At 53.7% G+C, this 16,763-nt stretch overlaps 2 protein-coding genes across 10 annotated transcripts in view; both read right to left on the bottom strand.

Moving 5' to 3' along the window:
- TMEM52 (transmembrane protein 52) lies at positions 1 to 4,494 on the bottom strand. Of its 3 annotated transcripts, XM_050322697.1 has the most exons (4): positions 4,212 to 4,493; positions 3,403 to 3,533; positions 2,620 to 2,789; positions 1 to 2,026 (listed from the first exon to the last, which is right to left on the bottom strand). In XM_050322697.1, exons 2-4 carry the CDS (start codon positions 3,432 to 3,434, stop codon positions 1,716 to 1,718), a joined length of 513 nt encoding a protein of 170 aa, XP_050178654.1. In that variant the 5' UTR covers positions 3,435 to 3,533; positions 4,212 to 4,493; the 3' UTR covers positions 1 to 1,715. The 3 variants fall into 3 exon arrangements, with proteins under 3 accessions (XP_050178654.1, XP_050178655.1, XP_050178652.1); XM_050322698.1 differs by having other exon boundaries at positions 3,412 to 4,494; XM_050322695.1 differs by having other exon boundaries at positions 3,403 to 4,493.
- A 93-nt stretch (positions 4,495 to 4,587) lies between these two features.
- The window catches only part of CFAP74 (cilia and flagella associated protein 74), a 39,510-nt gene continuing 27,334 nt past the window's right edge, over positions 4,588 to 16,763 (bottom strand). For 5 of the 7 annotated variants that reach the window (XM_050322188.1, XM_050322186.1, XM_050322185.1 and 2 more), the window contains 15 exons: positions 16,380 to 16,513; positions 15,516 to 15,792; positions 14,985 to 15,092; positions 14,237 to 14,409; positions 12,932 to 13,066; positions 12,462 to 12,571; positions 12,060 to 12,115; positions 11,743 to 11,862; positions 11,340 to 11,492; positions 10,880 to 11,009; positions 10,198 to 10,352; positions 9,126 to 9,264; positions 8,708 to 8,835; positions 8,186 to 8,320; positions 4,588 to 7,424 (listed from right to left, as the gene is read on the bottom strand). In XM_050322188.1, the coding sequence (XP_050178145.1) occupies positions 7,311 to 7,424; positions 8,186 to 8,320; positions 8,708 to 8,835; positions 9,126 to 9,264; positions 10,198 to 10,352; positions 10,880 to 11,009; positions 11,340 to 11,492; positions 11,743 to 11,862; positions 12,060 to 12,115; positions 12,462 to 12,571; positions 12,932 to 13,066; positions 14,237 to 14,409; positions 14,985 to 15,092; positions 15,516 to 15,792; positions 16,380 to 16,513 (2,067 nt within the window). In that variant the 3' untranslated portion in view covers positions 4,588 to 7,310. Of the gene's footprint in view, positions 7,425 to 8,185; positions 8,321 to 8,707; positions 8,836 to 9,125; positions 9,265 to 10,197; positions 10,353 to 10,879; positions 11,010 to 11,339; positions 11,493 to 11,742; positions 11,863 to 12,059; positions 12,116 to 12,461; positions 12,572 to 12,931; positions 13,067 to 14,236; positions 14,410 to 14,984; positions 15,093 to 15,515; positions 15,793 to 16,379; positions 16,514 to 16,763 lie in introns of those variants that run through there. The other 2 variants (XM_050322189.1, XR_007629789.1) reach the window with 2 other exon arrangements.

The raw sequence follows: 16,763 nt of genomic DNA, 5'->3' as shown, positions 1-16,763 counted from the left end.
AAGGATAAAACAGGAGAAATATAATGAAGGATGACAGAGAGGAGACCCAAGAGAAGCAGAGTTGTTACTCCAGTCAGCCCTCACAGTGAGGGACGTGCAAGTTAAATATAGAGCCGACCCTTCCCCGGGGAGCCCGGGCAGCTCAAACACACCGGAGTGGCTGGCAGAGACCTTCCCTCCTAAATCACTGCTGCTCATTTCCACAGCAGTTCTTGCAGCAATGGCTGGCACAGAGTAACAGTCTCCCAAAAGCTGTGCAGGCTTCTGTGCCCACCCATCCTACTGCTGATCAGTGACGGACCCCGGGTTGTGCTCCCGTTAATGGCACCAGTGCTCACTTCCCCTCCTGCTCCCACCCCACAGACAATCCCAGGGCAAGGAGCCACCCTGGGCATTGCTCAGGTTCTTAAAGGCAGCCAAATCAGCACCTTGTTAGAGGGGAATCAAGAAAATCCCTGCTCAGGAGTGGGCAAAATTCCTTCTGTTTGGAATAAGGGAGGGCAAGCAAGGGAAGGAGCTGCCATTAAAAGGCCTCTCCCAGGCCTTTTTTCTCTGTTTCTCTCTGGGCTGTGGCTGCTGTAACCAGCTCCAAGCTCCCAGGTTCAAATGATGCCCAGCAGGTATCCCTCTGTCAGTATTCCCCAAGGCCCATCCCAAGGAATAAGTTCCTTGGGCTGTTGCCCAGCCTGTACAGTGGGATTTGTACCTGCAACTTGTTCTGGCTGTTCTGTGCCACCCTGCTCATCCCTGAGCTCAGCTGAGTTCTGAACTGGGCAAAGCTGCCAGGAGTCTGGGATTCTCTGTCCTGTGCTGACTGAGAGCCTGACACCTGAGCAGGTAACAAAGGAGAAAGGCATCTCTGAAATGTTTGATGAAACCCATCAGCAGCACTGAGCCCAGTGTGCAAGTGTCTCTTTGGGACTGATGTGCATTTTACCTGGAAAAAATAAACACTGAAAGGATCCTCCCCACAAGGCAGCTCTTCTCAAAAATAGGAATTTAAAGATTTACAAAACCTCGACAACAATCCCTTTGGGTCTCATGACCAACCACCAAGAAGGGTCTTTTCTCCTCTGTGTCTTTCCCTGTCAGTGGCTGTGAAACAGTGAAGGCATTTCCCTCCATTTCCCTCCACACGCCCTCCTGTCCTTGCTTGGCTTCTCCAGGCTCATCAGGAGCTTTGTACCTCTCCAGGCTCCTGAGGAAGTTTGCACATCTCCAGGCCCATGCAGCAGTTTGTCCTCAGCAATTTTCTGGGCAGTTGATGTTCTCAAAAGAAGAGAAACTGCAGAGGCTGCTCAGTGGGACTTGTGGGGATTCCCCCCTTCAGCTCCAGCTTGGGAAACTTCTGTTCTGGGACAGCAGCTTCCTGCTTGTTCTGTTCTGAGTGTGCATTCCCAGGGTGGCAGAATTCCCCAGACCTTTTTTATTGCTGGACACAAGGAGTGTTTTTTTTTAATCAGAAGATGAACGAGCATTCACGTCCCACTTCTACAGGCATTTTTAAACTGCTGCCCTTTTACCTCATTTCATATCCTTGAAGAAGCCTTACCAGGGGATTTACAGAAGTCACAGAAAGCATTTCTTCTGGCAGATCATTGCAAGGGCACGAGAGGGAACATCTTCCCACCATAACCTACTTATAAACCCAAACCCTTCCCGTCCTCTTAAATTCCTACGGTCCTTCCCTGCCTGTCCTCCCCATCAGAAACGAGTCAGATCCGGGGCTGTTCTTCTGTGGCACCCTGTGAGGTCTCTGCAGTTGCCCGTGGTGCTGGATCCCTGGTGGCTGTCTCAGGTGGGTCCTGGCTGGGGCTCAGCCCCGCTGGTGTCCCCTGCTCAGGGATGTCACTGAGTGTCCGTGCCACTTCAGCCCCTGGCTTCCCCATCTGCACAGCCTCGTCGTAGGAAGGTGGCAAGTCCAGTGCATAGACACTGTAAGCTGGGGGGGACAGGGTGTTCTTATCCATATCCACAAACACTGCAGGGATCTGCACGCTCGGAGGGTACTGCCATGAGCTGTATGCTGGGAAGAAAAAGGATGGAAAATAAAAATGAAGCACCTGCTTGGAACACTGATAAGTAACAGGCTGGTCCTGCTTTCCTCAAGATACTGTGGACTCGTTTTTGTGGTGCCAGAACACATCACTGTGCACTTCAGCCGTCAGGAGAGAATCCCCCTGGTGGAAGCTCTGCATTCTCCCAAAGGAAGCGCTCAGGAGAGAAACAGCTCTGCATCTGAGTGCCAGGGAGTGCTGTGAAACACCTGCCCCAGCACAGGGGGTGACACAGGGGGCCCAGCTGGCTTGGACAGGAACAGCTGGGAATCCTCACATCAGAGGCAACTTCAGCTGGAATGTCCCTCAGGAAAAAATGAGGGAATGGTGAGAAGATCAGGTGGGGGAGAGGACACCTAAGAGGTTAACCCGCCATGGACTTTATTCTAACCTCTGAAGCATTAAATCCTCCTTGCCTTCTGCACCCACTCCCTGTGTCCCCCTGGTGACCTCCCTGGCTCTCCTGCCCACCCTGTGGGGCTGGAGCTGCTCTGGGAGGTTGCTGTTGTGGCAGGGGCTGGGCAGGATTGCAGGCTCGTGTTCCAGCGCTGGGGGTACTCACAGGTGACGGTGCTGTGGGCGGTGCTGTCGCTGTCGATGCCGATCCCTGCTAGGTCACAGGGGTGCCGAGGGAACGTCTCCACCGGGAGCCTCTTCCTGCGGCAGCACAGCCTGACACAGCTCGCCGAGAGCCCGCAGAGCAGGAGCAGGAACAGCGTCAGCAGGAGCAGCCTGCGGGGAACGGCGTCACTGGGGGCTGCTGCTCCACTGCCCCGGGCTGGGGGACCCATGAGGGGCTGCAAGGCAGGCCAAGCCTCCCTGGTTTAGTTCCCAGTGGGCACTGGATCCCGAATGAGAAAGTTGGATGCCAGGCCCTGAGCCCCAGGTTGAAGCAGAGCTGCCTGTAATGCTCATGTTGGGCAAGAGGTGAAGCCAGCAGAGCTTCCTATTTTCCAACAGCCCATTCCAGGTGTGAGTTCAGAGAGCAAACCCCACCCTGAGGTGGCACCTGGAGCCCAGGATGGTGCCCGAGGCAATGCCAAGTGCCAGCAAGGCTGTGCTGTGCCAACAGCCAGCACAGCTCTGGCTATTTAGGAACAACAAGCCCTGCAGTCCAACTGGAGTGCTCTCAGAAAAGAAAGATGACACAGCCCTGGACGAATGCTGGGCCTGACACCCTATCTCCCCTGGGTCAGCTAATCCACTCCTCTGGCAGCTCCCAGAAAACAGGAGAAGCCCTTCCCTCCATCCCAACCCAGAGAAGGGTTTCCATTCCCCTCCTGCAAGTGCTGCTCGAAACGAGTCCCTGATGGCTCTGGGTTAGTGGGAGCAGTGACCAACTCACCAGACATACCACAGGCTGGTCCAATCAGACATGTTCTGAGGGCATCTGGCAGGGAAGGCAGATGAGCCAGGGATTGCAGTAACTCCAGTCAAACAGTGCCTGTGTGACAGGGAATACAATTCCCAGGGTTTCTGAGGTGGAGAAGGGAAAGCAGTCAGTACGAGTATGGAGCAAAACCCCTTCAGATTTACCTTCAGAGAAATGTTCTTCGTAGCTGTAAAACTACTCCAGCTGAGAACACACAGACAATCCCTCTGTACAATTGGCTTCTGAGCCAAGGAACGTTTTTACCAAGTGGTGCTTTACTCTTCTTGGGAGAGAGAAAGACACGTGCAGGACTCCCAGACCAGCTCAGTGTTGTTTAAAGGTAACTGAGAGGAGGTGCCTCGTGGCACAGACCTGCCCAAACTGTGTCCCCCAGCTGTTGGGAAGTTACTCTTCCACAGCTCTGATGCAGCCAGAGGTGTTTTCAGCTCTGTTACAGAACAGGAGGAGAACACCTCGTGTCCCAGCTGCCACACTGCACACCCTGAACCTCCCATGGATTTCAGGCACCACAACAAAGGTTTTGGCCATGGGGGAGGATCTGGAGACTGGTCAGAAGTTGACACTTGCAGAGTCGTTCTGGGAGAGGGTCATTCACCTCAGCCTACAGAGCAAGGCCAGCCAAGTCACACTTGTGAGCCGCTGACCATCTCAGAGATCCCAAGGCAGCTGTCAGGGATGGCCATCAGCAGGTCACCGCTCTGACCTGGTCACGTCCCCGGGTCCCGCGGGACAGGGTCGGGAAGGGGCAGTGTGTTACTCACCGCTCAGAGCTCTCGCAGATCCCCAGAGGAGCAGAGCGATGCCTGAGGAGGGGAGGGAGCCGTGCCGGGAGCAGCACCGGCCGAAGGAGGAGCACCCCGAGCACCTGATGCCAGGGGCCCGGCTGGAGCGTCCGCGCTCCGGGGCTGAGCCGGGACAGCGACAGCGACAGCCGCGTCCTCAAGGACACGGGCTGGGCTGAAAGGGGACACCGAGCCCACATCGGAATAAATAACCGGCATCGGCATCAGCGGGCGGGGAGGGCCGGGCGGGGCAGGGGCAGGACCAGGACCGCCCCCAGGACTCCTGCCCCTGCCCCTTTCCCAGCCCCAATCCCTTCCCCATTCCCAGCCCCTGCCCCATTCCCAGCCCCAATCCCTGCCCCATTCCCGGCTCCTGCCCCATTCCCGGCTCCTGCCCCATTCCCAGCCCGCCGTGAGCGGGAGGTCGGGATGGGGATACCGAGGGACAGAGCTCGGCTCTCAGAGATCTCCCTGGAGTGCTCCGGGGATAACCCACCCTGTGCCGTGTCAGAGACACTTGGAAGGAGAAATAAAGGAATGGGAAACGTGGTGTGAGAGATGTGAGTCCGAAACAAGTGTTTGGAGAAGGAGATCATGGCCCTGTTTAAAAGCAGCCTCGTTGGAACACGGCTGAGAAGGTACCACTGCTCTCTGAGGGTCAGTTTGCTCCACACTAATTTAACCACACTTCACACGCAGAAATTCCTTATCTCCACCCATGAGCCTTTCATTTTGTGTTCCCTGCCAGAGAGAACGTGCTTTGGTGGACTCCTGACCTCCAGCCAGGGCCATCCCAACCCCAGGAACCACGCCATGGGAGCACCTGGGAACGCAGGGCCAGGGAAGCACCAGGTGCCATTCCCACTTTTGCTCCCCGAGGCCCAAAGCCGGTGATTCCAGTGGCCCGGGGCACACTGACCACAGTGTTTTCCTGCTCAGGGTCACGGGGCCGTGGCTCACCCAGGAAAACCTGTGCTCACACGTGTGACGCAATCGCTGAGGTCACTGCTGGAGAGGCAGGACATGAATTATTCAGCTGGGGGTGACACTGCTGCTCATTCTTGTACGTTCTGCATTAGAAATGAGCCGGGTTTGCCTTTTAAGGATTATAAAGGCCATCCACGGGTGTGAATTGCTTATTAAAGCAGAGCTGCATCAGCACAGGATGCAGTTTATGATTTTAGATCCAAATGGGAAAGCACAAGTCTGTGTCCAGTGGCCCAAGAGTGATCACAGCTGCAAAATTCAGTCTGAAAGCAGAATGATCACAAGTGCAGAAAACTTAAGCTTCTAGGAAATGCAGACATATTTCTGAGGTCACACTTTCCATGTTGTCCTCACAATAAGGGCTCCATCCCTACTGGGGTCCCGTGAGATGGACCCAGTGACACCTTTAGAATCTCCTGGCAGTTTTAATGCCCGCAGTGCCTGACTGTGATAAGCTGCTTTGGGAGCACAGAATGGAAGTGGATCCTGGGCCTGTCCAAGAGCTGAGCTTGCAGGAAGGCCGTGGCTGCCGTGCTGAGCTCCTGCTGGGAGCTGGCACTGATCCCTGCCAGAACACACCAGTGCTCCAGCTCTGTGCTCATGCATTCACCTACACACCCACCCCTTCTGGTCCAGCTCGTGTGTCTCAGTCATCAGGGGAGTTGTTTCCAGTCACAGCTGTCCCAGTCAACTGTCTGCTTCCAAGGATCCTCACACAATGGATGCCCCCAAATTATGTGCCTGGAATAACCCTTTCACTCCCACCTGCTGTGCTTCTCTTGCTCTCTGGGAACTCCCCTCTCCTGGGTCCCTGTCCCCCGGGGCAGCTCCACGTGCAGCAGTTTTCTGTGATGGAGTGGGATTTACTGGGATTTACTGGCCCTTCTCAGGCTGCAGGAGAACAGCACACACAGTCCATTGTCCCCAGCTCCAGCCCAGCTGTGCCAGGGCTCCAGGAGGGCAGAGCTGTCTCTGGCTGGCACTGCCACCCCCAGCTCCTGCCCCTCCCCTCTCTGATGCTGCAGCATCTGCAGCCTCCAGACTGAAGAGTTAAGTGACTCCACGGCCACTCGATCCATGATTAAATGGGAACAGATCTCAATGGATCAAACAACTGGCTGGAAAAACAAGGAAGCCCCTCATCCCTCCCACAGGCTTCCTCTGTCCCAGGGGCAGACCAGCTGAAGTGTTTCTGGTGACAGTGGCTTTGCCCCCAGCTCGTCACCACAGGAACATTTACAAACAGGGTTTCCATTTTGGGATTGCATCACCCAAACCAGGGAATTCACAGCCAAAGGGGCAAAGGGCAACACACCCTGGGAGAGGGGGGAGGGACCTCTGTCACAGCTTTACAGTGACTGAGGACAGAGCGTGGCACAAGATGTCAAAGGTTATCCATGTTTCCAGTGCCTGCTCCCTCCACTGCCCACCTGGGCTGCCTCTGCACTTCTCCCTGAACCAGCTGCTCTTCCTGACACAAGTTACACCTGCAGGGCCCTCTGGAGAGAGGCAGGAATCTCCTCTTAGTCAGAATCCAGAGGGAAGCAAACACAGAAACACAAAGTTCCTGGACAGCCAGGATGGAGGGCAAGGATGGAGAGCACGTGTCAGCAGGCAGGTTGCACAGGGCACTGGAAAAGGGACTGCCCAGATGGGCTGGAGGAGGCTTGGATGTGAACTTTTACTCTGCTCTTAAAAAAGTCAAGGATTTTCCAAATCCTATAAAAAGCATCTGCAATTGGAAAAAAGAGACCTTGTTTAAACTCGCCCATGTGGATGTAAAGCAAACACTCCTGCTGGAATGTCCACCTGTGGGAGACACTGGGATTAACAGCAGGTGGAGCTTCTTGGGCCCTCATTAATTCCTTCTTCTACCACAGGGTTATTGTCCCAGAGTCAGCTGGGGAATGACACTGGTGGCACCAGAGTTTACAGAGAACTTCTGGGGAAACAGAGCAGAAGTATGACATGTCCCTTCCTCCCTGCTCCCCTGGTGTATTCCAGCAATCCCCAGATGTCCCCAAGTCTCCCAGAGAGCAGTGGATTCCCAGCAGTGTCAGCTCCATCCTCCTCTCCGCCGGCCGGGAGCCCTCACGGGACGGGAGCAGAGGCAGACACGACTCGTGCCATCAGCAGGACTCGGTAACACTCCGTGATGTCACCCTTTAGGGTCAGCAGGGCTGTCACCAGGGGAGGGTCACTGACCTGCAGAAAGCCACAGTAAGCCCCACGTGGTTCCTGTCACAGAGCAGAGGACTTGCTCAGGTTTGCCCCTCCCCGCCGTGCTGGTTCTCTGCTGTTCCCAGCAGGGCTCGAGCTGCAGGCAGGGGGGTCTGACAGTGACTAAGCCTCTGTCCCCAGAGTGCCACTGACTGTGCTCCCTGTCACAGCAAGAGCAGAGCACGGGGAAGGAAACGGCTCCTGTCAGCCACCAGTGAGTGCTGCAGCTTGTGCAAGAGCCAGGGCTTACCAAGAGGCACAGTGTCCACCTGACCCCCTGCCAGGAACTCCAGTGCCCTCCCTGCATGTGACACCAGCAACCTCCTAATTTTGGAACAGGCTACTCATTCTGCCATCCCACACACCCCACTCAGTTCTTCCAGTGCCCATGAATGCCCACGGAGGTGAATCAGAAGGGGCAGTCACGGCCCTGTGGAGATGTTGGGACCTCAGACCCAGCCCCTGGGACACAAAAAGGCAGGAACAGCCAGGGAAACGGGGCTGCTGAAGTGGGAAATCAAAAGGCCCCACTGGCTTCCAGGAATGTGCCAAAGGAATGGCACAAAGAAATGTGAGCAGCACTGCAGAGCGATCCGTGTAAACCAGCTGTGCCAGTGGGATGCAGCAGTTCCCTCTCGGGGTCACTCAGGGACAGCAGCAGCACTTTGGCTCTGGGTGCCTGTAAGGAGTTATCCCCCAAAGGTGTCCCCGCGTGTCCCCACCGTGTCCCCGTGGCTGTCACTCACCTGCAGGTCTGCAGGTGGCGCCCACGACACGCGGACGCTCCGCTCCTGCCCGCGGTCCAGCGCTCCCCGCGCCTCCTCCAGAGCGATCCCCGCCCGCTCCAGCTCCGCCAGCGAGGCCAGGCTGAACTCCACGGCCTGCGAACACACGGCACCTCCCCTGCTCAGCTCGGATTAGCGAAGCCCGCAATGCCCCCCTCAAACTGCTCCTGCCCCTCGTTCATGGCTGTCACAAAGTGCTGCCACAAAACCCAATTCTGGGCTCAAATTGTGTCTTTCATTGTTAGGGAAGCAAAGTGCTACATTAATGATGTTGCTGACTTATTTAACCTCCTGTATTAGCCCCCCAAAAAGAACCTTTTCAAACACGGCTGCTCTTATGATGTAAAGTTTACCAGAAAACCCAAAAGCTGTTTTGTGATTTACAGAGTGAGTTTTGGACAGAGAGCAGCAGCAGCAGCCACCTGCACTCTGCCAGCACTGCCCACAGCACCCGACACAAACCTGCAGGTTCCTCTCCCTCACCTTCTTGGCTGGCAGCAGGGGGGTGTCCATAGCCCCCACCCTGAGCTCTGCCCGGGCTGGCTCTGCAGGGCCCGCTCCATCCACGTATTCCAGCAGCAGGAGGAGGGACCTCACCGGCTCCTGTGGCTCTAAACAGAGAGACACAGCCCAGCCTGAGCCATTTCAGCTCAGAACGAACAGAAATCGCATCAGGAGGGGTTAAAACCAGTGTGTGTTGTGGCACAAACTCCTGAGCTGGCACAGACAGGGAGATCCTTCTTACAGAGCCGGGGAGGAGTTCAGGAAAAGGAGGTTTTGCATAATTTGCAATCGCAAACTGCAGTTGTTGCTTGTTTATCAAGTTCCATGCTGGTTTTCCAGCATTCCCACGTCTCATCACCCCCTGCTCTGTGACAAGGTGTCAGTGGTGGCACTTTACCTGCTCTCAGTGCTTCCTGGGATGCCACAGATGATGTTACAGCCAAGGACTCCACGGGCACGTCCAGGGGAACCCCTCCCTCCACAAACATGGGGTGTTCCCGCGCCGCTCCCCTCAGGGGGATCTCGTGGGCTGTTTGCTGGGGGGGAACAGAGCTTGGGATGAGTGGCAGCTCAGTGCAGTGACAGCTCAGTGCAGTGGCAGCTCAGTGCAGTGACAGCTCAGTGCCACAGCAGCACCAGGGGCATGAGAATCATGGAATGATCCAGGCCAAGAGGATTCCTCCCTAATGCAGGAGCCCTGTCCCTGTCCCTGTCCCTGCCCACCCCTACCCTGCACTCCTGGGCACCGTTTCCCAGCAGGGGCTGCACAAACTGTTTACACAAACATCACCAAAGGAGGCAAAACTTCTCTGTTGCAAACTTGGCTGATTTCGTGAAGCAGGACGAGTGTCCAGCTGTGGCTGACCGGGGTTTGCATTCCAAGTGCCAGTGCCAGAGGTCTCTGCAGACACAGAGCCCGTGGGGAGGAGCAGTCCCTGCCCTGTGTGCGGCGCTGCTGCCAGGCCTCAGTGCTCACTCTGCCCTCGCTCTTGGCCCCATGTCCTGGCAGGGCCTGGGGTGCCTGCAGTGCCACCACCTGCCCATCCGGACGTGCATCCCGGGCTGCTCCCAGATGGAACCTCGGCCGAGCCCCCTCTCCTGGCGCTGCCTGCACCTGCCAGTCCCTGCCTGCTCCCCTGTCCCCTGCCTGCTCCCCTTCCCCTGCCTGCTCCCCCTGTCCCCTGCCTGCACCTGCCAGTCCCTGCCTGCTCCCCTGTCCCCTGCCTGCTCCCCTGTCCCCTGCCTGCTCCCCCCATCCCCTGCTGTGAAACCCTCCCTGCAGGGACCGCTCAGAACTGTTCTCAGCTCCCACCCCCCACTGCAGGGGGGGACAGGCCTGAATCGCCGTTGTTGTCAATCAGTGACCGAATATCCAAACCCAAAAGGGTCAGGGAGCCCCAGGCCTGCCCTCCCCTCCCTGCACCAGGGCAGGAACACCCAGACTGCTCCCAGGACCCAGCAGGGCTCACCTTGCCGAAGAGCAGGACCCTGAGGCAGTCAGAGTAGTACAGACTCTCGTGGTCAGGGCTGAAGGTGACCACCAACTCCTGGCTCTTCCCAGCCTCAATTTCCCCCTCTGTTGGAGAGACGCTGAACACGCTTAAGCCACTGTAGTTCTGTGTTCCTGGTAAACAAAAACGAGGGTGCAGCTAAGGAAGGAGGACAGTCCATCTTACTTCCCCATAAATTTTAAACCCATCTAATTTTTGTTGGAACAGCGAATAAATGAGAGCTGACACATGGCTTTGCAGCAAAACAGACTGTTATAAACACCAGATAACTCCATCCATCAGTTTAATAAATTCACCTCCAGAGGAACTGAGGTAGCATCACCAAACCCTTCCTATATTCTGATGTGTTTTCACAGAGATGGACATCCCTAAATATAATCTGTGACAGGCAATTACTGTGTGGGTTTATTTAAACACCAATATCTCCTTCCTTGTGGGAATTTGCTGAGGCTGCATAAATTTACAGCTGCCCATATTGAAGGACTCAGCACAGCTCCTACTGGGGAGCCAAAGGAGGGCTTTAATTTCAATGCTGTGTCAGGTCTGACAGTTGTGCAGACCCACCAGGACAGAGCAATGCTGCTTTCCACTGCCTGAGTCCTCAGCAAAGGGAAAAGGGGAAAGGAAGAACCAGGTTTACCAACAACCTCTGCTCTCTGCACAGAGGGGCTGAGAAAGGCTGGCATGCTCTGCCGGTCTCTGTCCCGGGTGGGTGACAGCGACTCCAGTTGTGTGGAGAAGGGCAGGGTCAGGCTGGAAGTGTTCTGTACCTGGGGACATCCATTCACACAGCTGCATTAGCACCGAGGGAGTTGATTCCCAGGCCTGGAGGGTCCACAGCTGGCAAACTGGCTGAACTGATGCTGCTGCACTGCTGCAACACCCCCAGGTGCCGCTGGGGACACACACATTAGTGCTGCCCAAAACGTGCCACACCAACCCCCACCCCCAGCAGGACCAGGCTCCTTCCAAGGGTCTTCCACCAAGTAACAGACCCTGGTCATTGCCAGACTTGGACAAAATCTGAGAGGAGACAATTCATGTCGACCTCCTCCCTACCACAATCCCCGAGGTGCTTCCCGGTGTGCAGAGGGACTCACCTGGACTGTGGAGGTCACCTGCTCCCTGGCCATGACATAGCCCATGTCCAGCACTCCTGCCACGGAGCACACAGTGCCTGGCACCACCCCGTGCCCAGACAGGTGCAGGCTGAGGGTGCAACTGGCCATCCTGATGTCCAGGGTCTCAAAGAACTGCCAGGAGGAACGTCTGGGTTATTCCATCTGCTGAAGGAAACCTCCCACCCCTCCAACAGAACCCTTCCCACAAATGGGCCATTACAGAACTCCTGGGGGGAGTGCACAGACACTAAACCCAAATGCTGGGAGGGGCAGCAAAGGTTTTCTCATTACTTAGAGTCTCATCCCTGTTGGTAACACATGAGTTACACACCCCTCATATCCCTCTCCTCTTCCCCCCACTGCTGTTGTATCTCCTACTCACCCATTTATCCTCATCTGGACAAAAAGAGATGACCAGGGCTTTACTTTCACCTGGCTCAAGCATCCCAACTGCCCTCACCAACAGGAAGGGGCCATTGGGGTTCAGAGCTGAGAATCCCAGCTGGAAGGGTGCAACTCAAGGAAAAACGTTCATAAAGGTTGAGCAAAAATACATAAGAACAGACTCTACACATTGTTTATGTGTCTTCAGTCTGAACTAACCATCAACAACTCAGAGAACCCCTGCAGAGGCAGAGGATTAGGCAGAGGCAGAGGATTAGGCAGGGGCAATGGCAGGTGTGTCCCACTCAAGGATACCCCCACCTTCCCTGGGGAGATGTTCTGCAGTGGAATTCGTTTCATCGTCCTGTGGCCTGCCAGGAATGGAAACAGCTGCAGCAGTGATGCTGCTCAGCCCTGCCCTCCCGTTCCTCCTCCTCACTCCTGCTTCTCCCTGGGCCAGACACTCATTCCCTGTCCTTGGCCAAGGCACCAGGCCAAGCTCCCCAAGATGCTTTCAAAGCTGTCGAGCTCCCAGCTCCATGCCTGGGATCCAGGCTGCTGTTTCCTGGGCCTCAGCTGGCCAGACAGGCCCCTCATTTCCCACCCAAATACCTATTAAGGGCTAATTTCCCTCCTGGCTTTTGAAAACACAAAACTGTGCTCAGAGGACCCTCCTGTCAGCCAGAGAGCACCCAGCACCTGAGTTAGGCTCCATACCTACAGCCACGTCACCAAAGGCCACGGCGTTGTCCCCGCTGTCACCAGTGACCACGACAGCAGGGGCCACAGCTGGGCAGTGCAGCTCCAGGAACAGAGTGTTGGAAGGGCTGCAGAGAGAGCAAAGGGGGCCAGGCAGCAAAAGGGCACTCAGCAATAGGAGCTGTGGCCAGAAAGCAGCTCCTCTCACAGGCTGTGACTGCAGGGAGTGACAGCCCCACACGTGACTCCTGGTGCTCACTCTGGGCCCAGGCAGAGCCATGAACTATTTGGCTTCAAAGTTTTCACACAATTATTCTTTGAGCTGCTTTGATATTCGTGTCTTTGATTCTTATCCAACTGGTGGGCTGTGAGCACGAGCTTGTACTGCTGAGCCATGAAGTAATCCAGAGCAGAAAACAAGTTTCTCCCCCAGGGGAATAAATTGCCACCATTTCCCCCCAGCATTTCTGGACTATCAGATGCAATACCTGCAGCTCAGGTGTCCAGAGCCCTTCTCTCCAGCAGCCTGTCCACTTGCAACAAAGCAGGGAATGATGTATTTCTTAAAACTCCCACGGAAACTCCTCATCAGGGAGGCCTGGGCTGCCCTGTAAGCATCAGAACTAGAGAATCCAGGAAGAAGAATCATCTCAGTGAGTGAGAGAGCAAGAAAAACACCAAATAAATATCTACTGAGCTATCTGTGATTATTGTTTCTTAGTTACACGTTGAAAATTGGATGTAACAGTGAAACCAAATGACTGTCAGTAATGGACCCACCCCCCAAAGTGGTTGGCTTTTGTTGCCAAAAGAGAACAAAAACTATAAACCCAGATAGCAGATGTTATCCTAAAGATTGCAAAATCCTCAGTACAATTTCCTTTGCTTGAACACAGCAAGTGTTCCAGTGTCTTCCAGTCCTTCTGCACCAATGACATGGGAACACCCAGGATCACATCCCTCTAGTCCAATATGTGAGCAATACTTTAAAATAGGAATTTTGTTTTATGACCTCTACTGAAAGTATTTAAAAACTGTAATTGTTGGATTGCAATGAACATGGGATTTTAGTCAAAAACATCAATACATCCAGTACAGCCAACCCCCTGGTGCTTCAGTATGTATTTACTTCCACATTCCTCAGATTAGGCAGAAACGTGGCTCTGAGAAGGTGAATTATCTGCTAAACCAGGGACCTCAAGTATCAGACTTTGCATCCAGGAACCCAAATTTGCAGGCAGCACGTGGTGCCAGTGCTCACTGAGGGGCACACCCTGGCCAGTGACTGTTCCAGTGCCCGTTTCCCAGCAGGATTTCACTGCCAGCACTGCAGGTGACCGTGACTGATGCCATGGGCTGTGCAAACCCTCCACTCAAACCCAGAGCACTCCACGCTGTGCATTTGGGCCATCAGATGGTTCTGTCTGTTCTGCTCACCAAAGGTTTAGTGGTCCCAGTCTCTGGGGGTCAGCAAGGCCAGCTCTGTAGCTGCCCTTTAACTGAAGCCCAGGCAGGCTCAGCCCAAGCCACGCTCAGCCCCAGCTCCTGCTCCCTGACAGATTCTTTGAAGTCTTCAACCCTTCTGATGCATAAAGGGATTCTTTGCCTCACATGAGAGGGTACAGCTGTGTGGCTCTCAAGTAGCACTAATTTTGGAAACAGCCTCTGCAACACAGCTCAAGCTGCTCCCTCTCCAGTTTGCTTTCTTGTCTACCTACATCTTTAGTAGATTTATTAAACTACTTCTGAAGAGAATGTTGTCTGTGTAGTACAAGATGCTTTTGCTGACTTACTCAGGATTTAACTCTTCAGGTTTTGGCTCTCCAGAGCTCCTTACAGCAGTCAGGTTTTTCCTGCCTCCATTCTTCTCAGGCTCTTTGGGAATGGAAATGCTCAGTTTCTTTCCCTCTCTCTTGTCATTTTTCTTCCCTTTGTCCACCAGACACTCAGGGTCACCACTGGGAATCTGACCAAGACACGAGTTGACAAACACACAGCCCAAGGACACAGAGCCAAGGAGGTGACAGAGGGCACAGAGCAAGGGACAGCAGGACTATGGTGACAGCCCACAGACACAGCAGATTTACAGACATTTCCAATAACGTAAAATTAAGTTAAAATGGACATATTTTACCCCCTCTTAAGAGAGGAGTTCTGTATCTTAAGGGAATTCTACCTATTATCTCATAATTAAGGACAACCACAGGGGGTCACAAATGACCTGACCCAAGGGTTGCACATAAAGTCCAAGGATGCTGTAAATCTGCAAGAAGGGTAGAAGCTTTTTTTGTTTGTCTGTTTTAAGAGTATTGCAGTTGGCATTTGCCATAAAATCCCCTAGGCATGCTTTGGAAATGGTTAGCAGATTAAATTATTGCCACAGCACAGTCCCACCCTCGTCCTCTGCAGGCAGGTCCTGCACGGACCACGAGCTGGGGCTTCATTAATATGCAGATAATTTTATGATAAAAATACCACCCAGAGAAACAAATCTCTGGAAGTGGCAGACCAGCAGCATGTGCTGTTCTTAGCACTCCTTACTTGAATTCCTGCCTCTGGCACAGCTGCTGCGCTCAGCCTGCGAGCTGCCTCCTCCCTGACGAGCTGAGCCGGCAGCGCGGGGCGGAAGGACACGCGGATGGAGCTTCTCTGGGGAGAGGAGAGCACAGCAGGGATGGGGGCACGGCCCAGCCCTCCCAGAGCACACCCCCCACAGCTCAGCATTCACACACAGACGGGAGGAGCCTCGGGATAAGGTCACTCACAGCTTCCCTGCAAGGCCAGGATGTCACAGCGGGCTGGGTCTACACGACCGGCACTTCTGATATTTAAACATTCTTCAAATAGGTCCCAGTGACAACACTGGGGGAATGTGAACACTCCCAGAAGGCATTAGCCACATTTGGTGGTTCACCCTCAGGTCTGATTTAAACCATTATTTCAAACAATGCAAAATATTCCAGCTATTCTAATAATAATTGGTGTTTTGAGCTTCATTCCCAAGCGACAGCCTTTGTGGAGATGTGATGATCCAAGATTTGGCAGAACACTGGACATCTGAAGTGAATTTACCTGCCCAGGCAGCACAGTTCCCACAGCAGGTGTAATTGTCACGGGACAATCCTCTGGCACGTGGAATTCAAAGGAAGTGGGTCCAACTGGGGCAGGTTCCCCGGAGCCGATGCGAGGGACAGCGTGGATGAGGCTGTTCCCACTCACGTGGGGGTTGAGCACGTCCAGTGTGGCTTCAGACACAGAGTTCAGAGCTGTAGCAGCAAACTGAACCAAGGAATGAGACAATTCAAGAGGTGGGTGGACTCCAACTGCTTTGCATGACAGCTTGAATTGTCTAAAAATAAACACATGATAAATTGTCTCAGCATAAAATAGTGTCTTAATCAGCCCGGAAAATAGGGAGCTAATCCTGTAGTCCCTATTTAAGCAGAATTTCAAGCTTGCAATGGGAATTTTGCCTAAAGATGAACAATAATACTATCTATTTTTAATGCACAATTGGCCAGAGTCCCTGCTTGAATTCTTCCTCTGTGAACTTCTGGAAACACATCCAGTCAAACCAAAGTTTATGCCATGATTGTTGCAGCAGCATTAGCCTAATGCACGAAGCATTTGTACAGAAAAGAATTCCTTCAGTGGTTCTGCAGGTTGGGGTGACCTGGGAGCTTGGAAACTGGACAAGGATAAACTTGAGGAGGGGGAGGAAAAGTCACCTCAGTAAAGACAAAAGTGTCAGCCAAGGCTGAAACCAACAGGCACCGAGCAACTCTTGTCAGCTGGAGAATTCCCACTGGCCTCACGTGTCTATCCCACACTTCCCTCCTCAAAGCAGCCAGGGCTCTGATTTCTGGAGCAGCTTAGCAGTGGAAGTCCCTTGGGATTTCGATTTCCACATCACCTATATCCAGTCTCTTCCCACACCTGTTAATCTCTGTCGTGCAGGTGAGCTCAAAGCTGTACTCTTTGGCCTTGGTAGCTTTAAAGATCACGTCCAATGTCAGGCTTTCCAGGGGAAGAATAATTCCAAATCCATCGTTGGGTTGAACTTCAATAAACTTCAAAACGGCAGGATAAGAACTTATTAGTTACATTATCAATTTATTAATAAATTAAGATATTACTGGTAAGATAAGCAAATTTTGTTATTAAATGTGGAAGTGTCTAGGAAAGAGAAACCTTCTAGAGAGAAGTTTTGGTCTGAGTTTGTGATGAGTCTGACTGAAGTGCAGATTTCTCATCTCAGTAACTCAAAAGGGATTAAATCCATTGGCTCAGACTTCAGGAGAATCCCTTCCCCAGCTTCTT

The sequence above is a fragment of the Myiozetetes cayanensis genome, unplaced genomic scaffold (genome assembly GCF_022539395.1).
Source record: "Myiozetetes cayanensis isolate MyiCay16 unplaced genomic scaffold, myiCay2020 scf28, whole genome shotgun sequence".
Lineage (NCBI taxonomy): Eukaryota > Metazoa > Chordata > Aves > Passeriformes > Tyrannidae > Myiozetetes > Myiozetetes cayanensis.
Note: the sequence above shows the minus strand (reverse complement) of the source record. Positions and strands in the feature narration are given on the sequence as shown.

Coding starts and splice junctions, on each gene's coding strand:
- TMEM52 (XM_050322695.1), bottom strand. CDS start 3,434: ATGTCTGATTGGACCAGCCTGTGGTATGTCTG. Junction 2,790..3,402: donor ACCAGCCTGTGGTATGTCTG/GTGAGTTGGTCA, acceptor CGTTCCCCGCAG/GCTGCTCCTGCTGACGCTGT. Junction 2,027..2,619: donor CGCCCACAGCACCGTCACCT/GTGAGTACCCCC, acceptor TTTTCTTCCCAG/CATACAGCTCATGGCAGTAC.